Source organism: Tauraco erythrolophus, chromosome 1 (assembly GCF_009769465.1).
Source record: "Tauraco erythrolophus isolate bTauEry1 chromosome 1, bTauEry1.pri, whole genome shotgun sequence".
Classification (NCBI taxonomy): Eukaryota; Metazoa; Chordata; class Aves; order Musophagiformes; family Musophagidae; genus Tauraco; species Tauraco erythrolophus.
The window spans coordinates 113178693-113192409 of NC_141465.1; the positions used below are offsets into that span (position 1 = coordinate 113178693).

Below are 13717 nucleotides of genomic sequence, written 5' to 3' on the forward strand. Positions count from 1 at the left end.
GTTATAACAAACCAACAGCAGCGCAGGAAGATGTGCTTTTGCCTCCCTCCTGCACTTGGAGAGAGGAAAAGATGCTGCCCAGAACAGCAGCACCAAGAGGAGGTGGCGAACTGCAGAGCAGGAACAGCACTGCTGTCTGCAGGAAGCCAGTGTGGGGGCTTGTGCTGCGCCTGTCAGACCAGCAGATCTGCAAGCACCTTCCTCCCTTGCCCGAATCAGGTCCAACACGAGACCAAGGCTGGGTCTGTCCCAGCTACACTTGCCAGCCCCCCCTCGCTTGGTGTGCCTCCACGGGTTGCTCCTTGAGTGCCTGCCTTACAGAATGAGGCTTGTATGAAACAGGGAGAAAAGGGGCTGGGTCAGGAAGAGCAGTCCCCAACCCACCACAACACTGAGCAGGGGCAACCCTTCCTTTTTATCTCAAAAGCTCTCTGCCTCAGTCCTGTTTGACTCCCTTTATTTAATAAATTCGTGCACACACCTCTTACATATACGATTTGTTTTCCAGCCCCTAAAATTAGCTTCCTTGCTGAGTATGGCTTGATCTCACCCCAGACTACAGTGAAGTATACTAATCCTTGAACAAAACCACCTGGAAATTACGTCTAGCCTCCTACTCTGTGTTGACTCTTTGCTGCACTAATGAGAAACTCTACTAAATTACTTGTCTTCATGTAGTTTTGCTCAGACACAACAGCATCCATCCTTCAGCCAACGCCAGGAAATGCTGACTAGATGAGGTGGGAAGCTACAAGACACTAGTAACTGTGTACAACTACGGGATGGCTCCCTGCTTTGTCCACCTCTATCCCTGGAACAGCACTGGTAGGAAGGTGGATCTGAAAACCCCCTAAAAGTCAATGCTTGTTCTTAAATTGTCCCAGACAGGGCAAGGTAATCCCTCAGCCTTTCTGGCCTGAGCCTACAGCAACACAAAGCTCACTGAACTCCAAGTTTGCTTTGTAACAGTTTACTTTTCTTTATACAAAACTGCCAAGAAACTCATCAATTATAAAATAGGAGCCAATTCTCATATTTAATAAAGTGTATCAGCTCACAGAAAAACCAGGACAGCTATGGAAAATAAAACAGCAAGTAGCTCCACGCTTGCACATTCAGTTTATTAGTTCTACGTTTAACCTCACTAAGGCAAAAAATACCCACGAGGCCTTAGCTTGTTTTTCATAGCACAAGTTTCTAATTCTACAACTCAAGTGAAAGATAGTTTTAGAAGCTCCACTTCTTAAATGAAACAAGTTTAAATATAAACCCAAACAAAACCACAAGTAAAGCGTCTCATACTGTGTCATCTCAATGCTTTTAATTTACTGCAATGTTTTGCAACGGATGTATATAAAAGCGCTGTAAAACTTACAGGACAGAAGCTAGAGGCTTTCGCTCACATGGATAGGGAATTTGTGGCAGCTGTAAGCACACTGAAAAGCAGAAAAGATGTTTGGGACTGTGAAAAGAGGTTTATAGCAACATTTCTGCTAAAACTGTCTACAACAGAACACTAATCCCACTTAGCAGTTTAACCAAGTCATTAAAACCTGCTGGAAAAAACACAGTTCCTGTCTTAGAAACACTGTTTCAGGACCCCTCATATGACAAGAGATGACATCTTTTGAGCCACAGACTTTTTCAAATAACGTGCCACATCATATTAGCCGCCTTGCAGGAGTTCTATCTGGCACGCACACATCTATGACACGATAAAACAGTAGTTAAAACCCTGAATCTAGTAACACCGCCCACTTAAGCACACAAAACACCTTTCAGTGGCCCGCTCCTTTAAAAAGTGTATTTAAGTACAGGTCTCTCATTCTCACTTAATTTAGATCTGATTTTGGTAAGCCCACAAAAATTATTTCTGAATTTGTCGTCTAGTACCACTGTACCTTTGTGTTCTCACTGCAGCAGCTTTATTAGGTAGTGTCATAATGAAGCAGCATTCTTCCTTAAGCTCTGAATACTGAAATACCCAGATCTAGCAGTGCTCTTTTGGATTATGTTCCCAAATGGATTTTAAAACACTTCTTTAAACTTCCAAGTGGAACTTGCTTCTACTTTCAGAAATGAGAATATCCTCTTAGGGACATAGAAGAAAAAAATCCAGACCTTTAACTACCTTCTTCCAGCAATACTTCCAATTTGCTCCACAAAAGCTTAATGGCTCACTCACGAACAATGGTCAACGGGGGGAGAAAACGTATGTAGCAGGATTCCATTGGCAGTGCAGAAGTTAAGGATCTTTAAAGATGTTGCAAGAAAAAGGAACAACACTGTCTGCGTTGCAGATAAGAGATTTTTGATTTATGATTAAATATATTTTGGAAGGTAACAGCATTTATAGCAAACTTTTATTCAACAGTTTAAAAAGTGTATGGAAATTTTCAGAACAAAGAATTACTCAGTGGAAAACACCTTCTTTTCCCCCTTAAAAAGTTCTTCTGCAAGAACATCTGTTGAATGCATTTATCTACAGTAATCAGTTTTAAAATGCATGGATATTTTTGGATTTCTTGTACATATATATAGCATTTCCACAGTGAAGAAGCTATTGTCCTGAGCAGCGTACGAAGAGACATTATTTAAACTATCTAGTTACAGGACATTTATATAATTGACAACAAGCACAGAACAACTTATAGACTTTAAACATTTAATGTGCCTTTTCATCAAGGAAGGCAAATGATAACTGTAGGACTGCTTAACACTGAGTGTCAATTTAGTATCATGTATTTAGATCTGAAGTATAAAGACACACACAAAACATTTTTGTGGAGTACATTTCGTTACAATAAACCAAGCTTGTATTCCATCATCATGTGTGGTTCTCCCATAACCTCACTCTGTGAAGGATCTGGAAAAGAAAGATGACAGCACGAGGCTTTTACCAAGCTACAAAGACCAGCAATAACTATGAAAACGACTCAATGTTTTTTTCATAAGGACACCTACCCCCCCTCACCCACTTCAAGTAAAGCCAAACAGTTCTACCTAAGCACAGTTTCCTATAGCCTGAATCTCAAGGCTGATAGAATTTTCTGTTTAAGAATACTTAAGTCTGACTGAGATTTTTCCTCATAGGTGCCCCACGTCTCTTTCCAGTGCAACGTCTCTGCACAACAGGAGATCACACTCCAGCCCTTCTGTTAGTTGGGACATAGACATGGTTTCTCTTCTCCACCTAACCGCCTAGTTTCACAGAAATTACATGCCCTTAAATATCTCTGACATTTCCCCCATTCTGTAAAGTACAGTTGACATTAGCAACTGTACTCAAAAGTTATCAAGGAACATGCAGAGGACACAAGAGATACCAATACTGACAGTATGAACACCACTTCCAGAAATAAAAATTTAAAAAAATAAAATAAAGGCCAGAAAAAACATTGTGACTGCATTTTGGAAGAAATACAGCTGTCTTTATGGGTGTATCAGAATGTTTTCCTTCCATAAATAAGGTGTATTAATGCCTTTGATTCCTCCAGAGACACCAAAATTACCTAATCCAGCCCCAGCCGATAAATAGAACCTTACCAAAAAACACTTCTAACCAACCCACTCACTCCTTGGCACTTTATAAATATTTAACAGCTTGTTGTGAGCAACAGTAAATAACCAAATTCATATAAATTATGTTTCACTTTGCTCTGCCCCCTGAACTACAATAATCTAAGATTCCTTCCCTCGCCCCCTGTAAATCCATTGCAGAAAATAATCCCAGATTTACCTCATGCCTCTAGATTCCCACTTACCCCTCCATTATTTCCAGTCTCCCATCTCCCTGGCTCTTTCTATTCTCTAGTCCCACCTCAAAATACCCTCTGCCTCCTTCCATGTCCTTAACTACCAGATAGAAAGAAATAATTTCTTTTAAACTATTTTTCCAGGTTTATTCTATTCCACACATACTAACTGTCAGTCAGTAGCCCACCACACCACAAACTGCTGAGTTAATTTGAGGGAGCCTTCACCCTGCCACATCTCTGGTTCATCAGTTCAGTATCTGTCCTCTAGCCTTTCTTTTTAATTATAGAATATAAAAAAAACTTTGTATCTTTGTAACCTCCACCTGTGAAAATCTGCACAAGTAGTTCAAAAGTTTCTGGGGCAACAGGCATACAATGTAAGTGTATAATCTTCTGCTCCTTTAGAACCTCAGCCTAAAAGCAAATACTGGCTTACTCAGTATTTCAGAGTAATTTTCACACAAGTAGCAGCTGAACCACATTTATTTCTCCTTCCCCAGTGCTTCTTTGCCTTTAGGAATTCAGTTTTTTCTTTGTATTTTGTATGTTTAATTCTTTTATTCCATAGAGGCAAAGAACTTCACAGTTCTCAAATTTTACCTTTAAGTGTTTCCATAACAATTCAAACCAGAATGTACTTACCATTAAGGATATCCTCAAAACTGATGCATTCATCGTTTCCCCTCAGAGTATCCAGTCCTAGGTTTGAGCTGTGAAGAAATGGGAGACGCTGGACCTGTAAAAAGACAACACAAGTTCAAGTTTCTGCAAATCCAAAACTGACGGGTTTTATATTTGGATTCCTCAGCCTGAAGTGACCAAGAAAAGCAACAGGCAAAGTCACTTCTTCCATCAAAACAACAATGAAATAGATAAAATAAGAGAACTACGGGCACACATAGATAGCAAAACCTACCTAACACCACCATCTTCTATTTTTTATGTCTTTGTTTTGAAAAGAACAGCCTTTCACCAGATTTGTAGCTTTCACTGCAGTGCAGGTGCTACAGCAAATAGTGTAGTTCAAAAAAAAGTAGGTGTTTTTTCCTCCTCTTATCACATAAAGCTGGGTAGGCTTACTGCAACCAACACATCTACACTCTGAGGTCAGTATTGGGCGACTGACAGACACTGCAGTGTTTGGAAACCACATTCTAAGTTTCCTACATCTCTGATACCAGTCAGGAATGTAAGTAAGTGAAAGTTTTATTGTTCTTCACATCTAAACACAACTCTCCTTGCAATCAATCTAAAACTTCATTATTTCTCTGATTCCCACCAATTCTTAAGCTTCAAGTCCACTCTCTATTATTTTCAACACTCTTCCGCACCCTTCACCCACAGTATTACAAAAAATATTTCAAGTGCTACACACAGCATTCAGATCCTAAATATTCTGAGAATGGCATGCCTGTACTTAAAACTGCATTCACTACTAGTAGTGATACTTTAGTTATGCCATGAACATATTTTACAACCATAAAATTATCACGTAGCTATCTCTTTACACACTACATATGTCAGAGACTTCCATAGTCACTACTGGTACAATTGTCAGAAGTTCAAATACACTATTCCAGTAAATATTTTAGAAAGGTGAAATTAGACCACAAGAGAACTTGTATATCTAATGTGAAACACGAAGCTGGCAGTAAAAAGCCTTCTAATCACCATATTTCCCCCACCCAGTCTGCAAGAACACCTGTGGAGACACACTAGCAGGATATCCTCACCTGCCTCATTTCCTGCCATGTTAGGAAAAAGATTTTTTCCTCCTAAGACAGCACAGCTGAGATCAAGGGATGTTTTCATACATCCTATCTGACTTTCACATCTTCAGGACCAGTAATTCCTGCCAACTTTAATGCATCTCCCTGAAGTTCAGAAGCACTTAATCCACTGAAAGGGAGTAAAAAAAAATTCCTCCGTCTCACTTGGAAAAACAGCTCTTAACACCTTGACAATCTTCAACAAATCAAAAAAAAGTTTACTATGAGCAATGAGCTTTCTGTGTTTCCTAAGGCACCATCAGCCTCCCTCCAGTTATTCTCCATCCTAGGAAGCGAGAAGGAAAAGGAGGCAGGCTAAGCTCCCCAGTTAAAAGTCAAAACTTTTGAACCTAACTTCCCACAGATCTCACCTGATTTTTACAAGAAAGGCTGTGGAACAATAATAAACACACAGTAAATTCTATGCTTCAGGTTTCACATTACCTCTATATCCACTCTCTAACCACTACCTGCTTCAGACCCCTAAGTCTCTTTGCCCTACAGATGCAGGGATTCCATGCCATGGAAGTCATACGTTCCAAAGAGGAGAGTATTAATTCTAGGAATTAATGCTCAATTCCTCCTGCTTTTCTCTGAAGACTTACAGGAAGCCAGTCCACAGAAAAGCTAGTGTGGTTACTACTTCATCAAGTAACCATTAAAAGAACAGCAGCTGAAAGGCTTTAGCATATTGACTCTTCTGGAAACTATCAATTGCAATGTTTGGTTGGTTGGTTTTCATAAAAGCAGTCCAGTGAAAGAATTTCTTTTGGAAACACAAGTTTTCCAACAAAGAAAGATGTCTCTCTGAAAGCACATTCTGAGATAAAATTTTCTTCAAGCGGTTTAAATTATACCAGTTAGATAAAAATACCTACCTGTTTCACTGCTCTGAATTCCATCTGCAGCTTTAAAGATGCATGCAGTCCTTGAATATTTCTCAGCGTTTCAAAGTTTGTTTTATCTTGATTTAACTGGAACTATCACAAACAACATTGTTTTTATAGAAAAAGACACTTTCAAGTACAGCCATAGAAGAGATTTGTGACATCCTCCTTAAATGAACATGCTTCTGAAACTTATATGTAAAAATTCAGCAATTCCATCATGTGTGTCTCAAAGATACACGAAAGACAATGATGCAGTAATATTTGTTTTATGAAACTGGAATTGATTTTTGCTGGATTTTACTACAAGTCAATAGTAGAAAATTTGTTTTGTTATTTTTGACAATCAGGATATGTAACACCACCAAGTGGTGCAGTTTTGCACTACTTAGCTATCAATTCATCCTGACAATATTGTAGCTAAGGTGATTTAAAGTAAGAACACAAACTTAAAAGCCACAATTGATGTTACTGTTAGCCAGTAAAGAATTTACTTGAAAACACTTGAAATACTTCTTTTCTGATGAAGTAGGAAGATAGAGCACCACATATACTCCATATGACTCTGAAAAGCAAAAGCAAGCTCGTAATTTTACCAACTGCTCTAAAGCTGCTCAGTAAGATGAAGAAAATAGCAGAGGGTTCTTTTAATGAAAAAAGTGCTGGCTCATGAATACTGAAGTACACAAAAGTAATTTATGCTTAATGTTAAACTTAAGCTCGAGTAATCCAGTCTCAATTTTGGCTTTTACAGTAGTGACTCCACACCTGTAATGTTTACACAATACACTGTTGTAAGGAAAAACAAAAAATACGAATCTCTTATTTTAAAACCTGTACTCAATCACCATGACAAAAGCCTACTAGTAAGAGAATTTCATCACATTTATGTGAAGGGATCTCAAAAGCCAACAGGAAAACATAAGTCAAATGCATAGCGTGCATTTTCTTCATAACAATATATACTGAATGTTCTTCAAATGTTAGCAGAAAGTACTCTTTATATGCCTTATCCCAAACTTACAATTCTTGTCACATTATTTTTCTGTTCCTTGTATTTTATAAAGGGAAAGGTCCTTATCTGGGTAGTAGAAATATTTGGTTTCTGCTAGTGCTACCTGAATAACCTGCTATTTACAGCAGCAGAAACAGCCATAACTATCTCAAGCTCTGATAAGTCTTTTCCCATTCAAATGTAAATGAAAAAAAATCTTAGATAAATCAGCCATAAACTTACAGAAAAACTAAGGAAATAACGTGGAAAAATTAGCTTAACTTTTAGATGACTAAAATTCAGTTAAGTGAGTTAAGAGTGAAGACAACTACATTTGATGTTACACTTACATTCTTTTCTGACAGCTCCAGTGGGTGGCTGGGCAACAATTCATTTTTCACACTTGTAAAGCTAGAAATACAAGTTAAAAAATTGAAGTTCAAGAAATCAATCAGGATATTGCTTTTTAAGTTGCATTCCAAAACTAGTCTCAGATACAAATATCAACCTAGAGACATAGGATTAGCAGTCTTTGAACTAACAAAAATAATAAAAAAACAATTAATAGTGAAGCAGCAAATAAGACCCCTAACTACAGCACTACTAGAAGAAAAACAACTTTAATTCCAGTCATCCTTTTTACTTTGTTTGACAAAACAGAATGACAACTTTTATTCCTTGACCCCTTTCAGAAGTAGCGAAAAATACTAATAAATGAAAATGTCACAGGTTTAATTACATCCAAGATATTATGTATCTTATTTTAGAAGTCTCCAAGCTTTTGGAACTGAATATTGTAGGTATCTTTTCACTGTCCCTCATAGTTGCATTATCACATTTTAAACTGCATGAACTTAGATTCATTATCCAAGATACGTACGTAGTTTTGCACTCATGCAAAATGTCAAAAAAAGGCACTATTTTTACTATAGTAACTTTACTTTTTGTACCAATGCTGAAATTAACCGTTTCTCCCAGCACTATGGCATACTCATATACATGTATTTTACAGCTAGCATATTTCATAACTATTAATACTTTGCCATCACTTTTCTAAAAAGGCATATCGAATAGGTAAAAATACACTATGTTATCTACTTCTTGAAATGAAAAGTTTTGCGGTTTTTGCATGTGTGCTTTAGACTACAGCTTTTGGGATACATCTGCCAAGAACTTCCTTTAAAAAGTCAACATCTGATACATGCTTTCTTCCTACACTTGAACACCAGCTATGGCACAATTCAACAGTAAAAAGTACAGCATACCCTCTACGCAGAAGATCATGACCTTCAAATAATCCTGAAGCTGAAAATTCAGCAATTGGCATAGTATCCTTCAACAGAGAAGATGCGTCACTGGGATTCTGGAACAAAAAAAGTCAGGATTACTTTAACAGAACCAGACTCCTTTTGTACGGGCCACTAGGCCAGACAAATGAAATATAGTGCTCAAAGACTCCTTAAATGACTCATTACAAGCCCAAGACTCTAGAGTCTCTCTTAAATCAGAGCTCTTTCAGAGAGTCTGATGACAGATGAAAGTACTGATAACACATTTTTCGTATCTAGCCAAAACAGTTAAAACTCACAGTTACCCCCTTGTTCATTCCCACTCTGGGGCCCAGGTACCAAAAGGAAGAAGGCAGGTCATGCTCAGCTGACAGGACAGAAAGGAACACATCTGAGCACTCCTTCATTTACTTCAATACAGACACAACCAAGTAAGATCAAATCGATTTTATCCACGGTTTAAGGCTGCCATAAAGAGGACAAGGTGTATCCAAGCAGCCCAGAAGGCCAGTTAACTGAAAGAGCAAAGAAACAACACTAACTTGTAGCAGACGACCAGAAAAAGCACACCTCCACAGACTTACTAAGTAAAGCCATCTTAACCCGGACCGCTAATTTCACACGAACCTGCCTGATTTTACTGAAGTAATTTTAGGACTGTTAATACAAATCGCTCACCAATAGGCCAATGTCTAAGAAACCCTGGAAGGTGACAGCAATAATCTCTGGAAGGTGACAGTGACGAGTTGGTCAGTGCAGGAGTTTCCTCCAGCAGCACTGTCAGATCCAACAGTACATTCTTACAGTTCAGGTCTTTTGTACCAATGCGTTAACTGTCAACAACCTAACAGCTATCAGAAAACCCTAAAACACCTCTTATTGCATATGGATAAAACGTCTACCAACTAAGATGCTCAACACTGACCAGACCTTTCCGAGATGGCTGTAAGGAAAGCATTAGAGACACATCACCGGGAAGATGTGACAAGAGGAAGATCAAAGTGAAAGTCAAACAAGAGAAAACAACTAAATACTCCCAAAAAAGCCCCCGAGGCTGGGGACTACGGGAGGCTTACGGCCTCCCCGCCCCGCCCGCTCCCAGGAGAAGGGCTTTAACCGCAGCCGCGTCCCTTCGCTCCCTCCCGGACCCGAGCGCCCATGAGGACGCCTAGCGCAGAGCGGAGACAAGGGACGCCTCTCCCCCGGCGAGCGCCGCCGACCTGCGGCCCGAGCCCCCGCCATGGCCGTGCCGGACCCCCCATGACTCAGCATGGCCGCGGCGCCCCTCGCCCAACAGCTGCCGCCCCCAGGGACCCCAACGGCCGCGGGCGAGGCGGACAGGCACACGCGAGCGCCGGTCCGCGCCCCGCACCCTCCTCATCCCAGAAGGACGCTGCCTCCCGCCTCCCTCCACCCGCTCGGCGCCGCCGCCAGCCCCAACGCACCATCTTGGCCGCCACACGCGCAGCCGCTTCCGCCTCTTCCAGCTTCCTCACTTCCGCCCCGCCCCCGGAGCGTCCCGTCAGACGCAAGGCGGGAACAGCAGCCCCCGCCCGCGAGCGGCCGCGCGGGGCGGGGCGGGGCGGGGCGGGGCGGAGCCTAGCCTAGCCTAGCCTCGCCTCGCAGGCGGCGCTGAGGGGGCGGCCGTGAGGGGCGGCTTGTGATGGCGGCCGGTGATGGCGGCCGTTGTGCTCCGGGCCGAGGCCCTGTGAGGGCTGAGGGTTCCCGCGCCGGTTCTGTGCGCTCTTCGGCCGCGGCTCGCCACCTTCCAGGGCTGCTGCTCGTAGACTGGTCGCAGTTTCCACGTAACTGGAAGCCCAGCTGTTCTGGCAGCACCCTGGCTCGCAGCAGGAGCTGGCGTTGGCCGGTGGCCTCCTGCAGCGTGCCGGAGTGGCCATGTTGTGGTGTCTGGGGGGAGCTTCGGTCAGTCAAACCTATCCTTTCCCAGAGGGCCATAGGCAGCAGAAGCAGAGAGCTCGGGTGACCTCACTCAACAATGGCACAGCGCTGACAACCCGAGGTAGCAAAATGAGGCAGCGATGCTTTCTGAGGTAAACATGGCCTTGGAAGCTGGGCCAGCCATGGAGCCTGCCTGGGCAGTGCTGTGTGAGCAAGCGGTATCGGGGTGCACTGCTCTACCAGGGATCACGGGCAGCCCCTGGGGCTCCAATCTTCTGCCAGTGACCAACAGGGACAGGTCTTCAATAGGTTAATCTCTGGAAATAAAGTTTGAGAACAGTGGGAAAATGCTGTATCAGTAGGCACATATTAATAGCAACAATAACAGTATGGTAATGGGGTTAGTGTTAGCTTGCACTTAAAGAACTTTGAAAGGCTTTCTGACAATCATCAAAGTTTTCCACAGATTTCAATGCATAGCTCCAGGTGTGCGTCTGGCACATCTGTTTTCAATATTTCTTCTTAGACCTGTAGCTCACTCAGCCCTGTCAGGTTTTGCCTCAGATTTGCCCTAGTGCTCCAAATTTCATACATGACAATTAGGCACCACATCTTACACAAAAATCAATGTTTGACTGGTAATTTCATACGTGTTTTAATGGCATGCTAAGCTTTGGAAAAAATTACTGGAAAATTCATGCACGTTAGACTCTGTTTTTCTCTTTCTTGGGCAAAATGAGTTCACCAGTTAAAAAAAAAAAACATTCTCAACCGAAGTTCTGACCCTTTGTATTCAGGTCTTAGGCTTAGAGCAAAGACTTCAAAAGAATGAAATGAAGGACTGGGTTTTTTAAATAATTTTTTTTAGGAAAACTGGTACCACAAAGGTTTCTCTGATCTTGTAATTATAATGGGTATTCTGATATTGTGGTGCTGAATTCATTATTATAGAATAGTTGTGAACACAAAGAACAAATCAAGTTCCTGTTTAACTGCAGCTTACAGAAAAAGCTAGGTTTGTCACTAAATGTATTTATTTATTGACTGAGTTTGTTGATCAGGATATGACTGTAGAGATGAAACATCTAACTTTCAAAGTCATTCTTGCAGGACACAGACAGGATGCAATCACTCCATGTACATTTTTGACATCACTGCAATCCACAGCCTAGGCTGCCTAACATAAAAGAACATACATTGCAAGAAAGATCTGGTTTTCCTTTAAAGACTCTCGTGCTAGGGAAAACTTCCAGACATAAACACAAATCACACACACGTTTTCTCATCAAATTACTGAGTATTTTAAATTGGAGCAAGGCTTGATTTCCTTCACAACCGGCTTTGTTTCGATGATCTTACATTGAGCATCTCAATGGTAGATCATTAGAGTAGTTTCTCAACAATGGATCGTCAGAGTAGCATCTCATTCCTCTCTGCCACCCAGCTGCAAGTTGATAGGAGGCACAGGAGCAATCGTCGGGCTGACCAGACGTTTGATGAGAAATGAGAGCATGTGGTGAGCGATGAGTGCTCCGACTGCTCAGAAGCAGTAGGTAGTGCTGCCCTCTGTGTTGCAGGGGATTTCAAGACTGTCCCCGGCACTGGGCTCACCAGAGTGCAGACAGCAACCCCAGCACGCAGGGGTGTGTGCTGAAGCCTGCTGCCAGGAGCATTGCTGGCATTTGTGTCTGGATAGTCTGTCTGAAGGCATCTTCCAGGCTGATGGTAACTGGGTAGGAAATGGGGTGCAGTGACTGTGGTTGCTAAAGAGGCTGTTCTTGTTTGTGGACATACTCTTTAGAGTATGTGAACACTCTAAAATTAGTGTGAAAATAACTACTGCTCCTCTAAAATAATTACTTTTGTAAAGTTAGGATCATGAATTTCACGTGTTGCTTTTAAAGATAACCTGCAAATTACTATTTTTTTTTAAGAATGATTTTTTCCTCATTTTGTGTAGAGAAGGTCTGAAATGTATGAATGTTTTAAATATTTTCTGGATGTTTTGTACCCTGGCATTTTTGGAATGCCAGATCTGGTCTCTTTGGTTTAGCTGAGGGACTTCACTGAGGTTTCAAGCGATCTTTACACCATGGACTCTTTTATCTTTTAGAAATGAGGAAAGTGTTTACTCTTTTTTAAAAAAAACATACTGTTTCAAATGCTCTTTTAGCAGTTAAATTGGTATTAACAAATATAAAACCTCATTAAACAAAGTTTTAGACAGCCTGGCTTAAAGCAAATTCCTGTTTTGATTACTTAGCTTTTTCTTGCCTGGGTCCCATCATGGCATCATTTCATGAGAGGTCTGTACATTTCCCATTGAAGCCTCAGGGAGAGACTTCCCCAATGAACTGGGAACTTGTCATGACAGGGGCACAGCATGGCTGGCGGGCAAAGGCTGCCACATCGTAGCCTCCTCTGCCTACAGAGGAGATCTGCAGAAGCCAGCTCTCACCTGGGGACTCCACTGCTTTCTTAAAGCAGTTTTTGAGCTAATATATCCTACCTTTCCACCAAATTAAATGGTAGTTTTTATCTCTTCCATTCTCAGAGCTTTTTTATGTAGAGAGGGATGGAAGATACAGAAATACCCTTGATTTGTCCCATCGGTCCTACTTTATAATAGCAAAGAGAGTGTGTTGTCCAAGGAAACTTGCCTTTGTATCCATGGGTTTTAATATTGCAGCTTTGTTGCTTTTCAAAATATAATTCCTTTGACATATCAGTAGGCAATCTGTTCTGAGTACGTGAACCTCTATCAGAAGAAAACCTTTATCCTGTGGGACTGGGAAACTCTTTCCCTGGTTTCTGTCAACAGCCAGTTATAACATGTTAAAGTGAAAGTACTTTTTATTTGTTTTTAATCAAACCAAATAAACACATTTTCTTTGATCTTTAAGAAGTCCTTTCTTTTTAACTTGCTTTATACTTTTATGTTTTGGCATTCATTGTAAATCTAATTATTTTAAAAGTTATTTTGTTTTAAATTATTAAACCTTTTCTGAATTTAAGATAAACAGGGGCATGTTTTGTTAAAGATTAAAAATAAATTTCACACAAAACTGCAAAACCTAGCAAAGATAATAATGTGTAGGCGTCAGAGTGTTCCAAAACAAGA

At 41.0% G+C, this 13717-nt stretch overlaps 1 protein-coding gene across 3 annotated transcripts; it reads right to left on the minus strand.

Annotated features, from left to right (window-relative positions):
- Nucleotides 1–1102: 1102 nt before the first annotated feature.
- On the minus strand, nucleotides 1103–10127 carry POMP (proteasome maturation protein). 3 transcript variants are annotated; one of them, XM_086621227.1, is made up of 6 exons: nucleotides 10070–10127; nucleotides 8674–8771; nucleotides 7759–7819; nucleotides 6406–6507; nucleotides 4401–4494; nucleotides 1103–2866 (listed from the first exon to the last, which is right to left on the minus strand). In XM_086621227.1, exons 1-6 carry the CDS (start codon nucleotides 10076–10078, stop codon nucleotides 2799–2801), a joined length of 432 nt encoding a protein of 143 aa, XP_086477353.1. In that variant the 5' UTR covers nucleotides 10079–10127; the 3' UTR covers nucleotides 1103–2798. The 3 variants fall into 3 exon arrangements, with proteins under 3 accessions (XP_086477353.1, XP_086477346.1, XP_086477337.1); XM_086621220.1 differs by lacking the exon at nucleotides 10070–10127 and adding an exon at nucleotides 9003–9869; XM_086621211.1 differs by lacking the exon at nucleotides 10070–10127 and adding an exon at nucleotides 8997–9869.
- Nucleotides 10128–13717: the final 3590 nt, after the last annotated feature.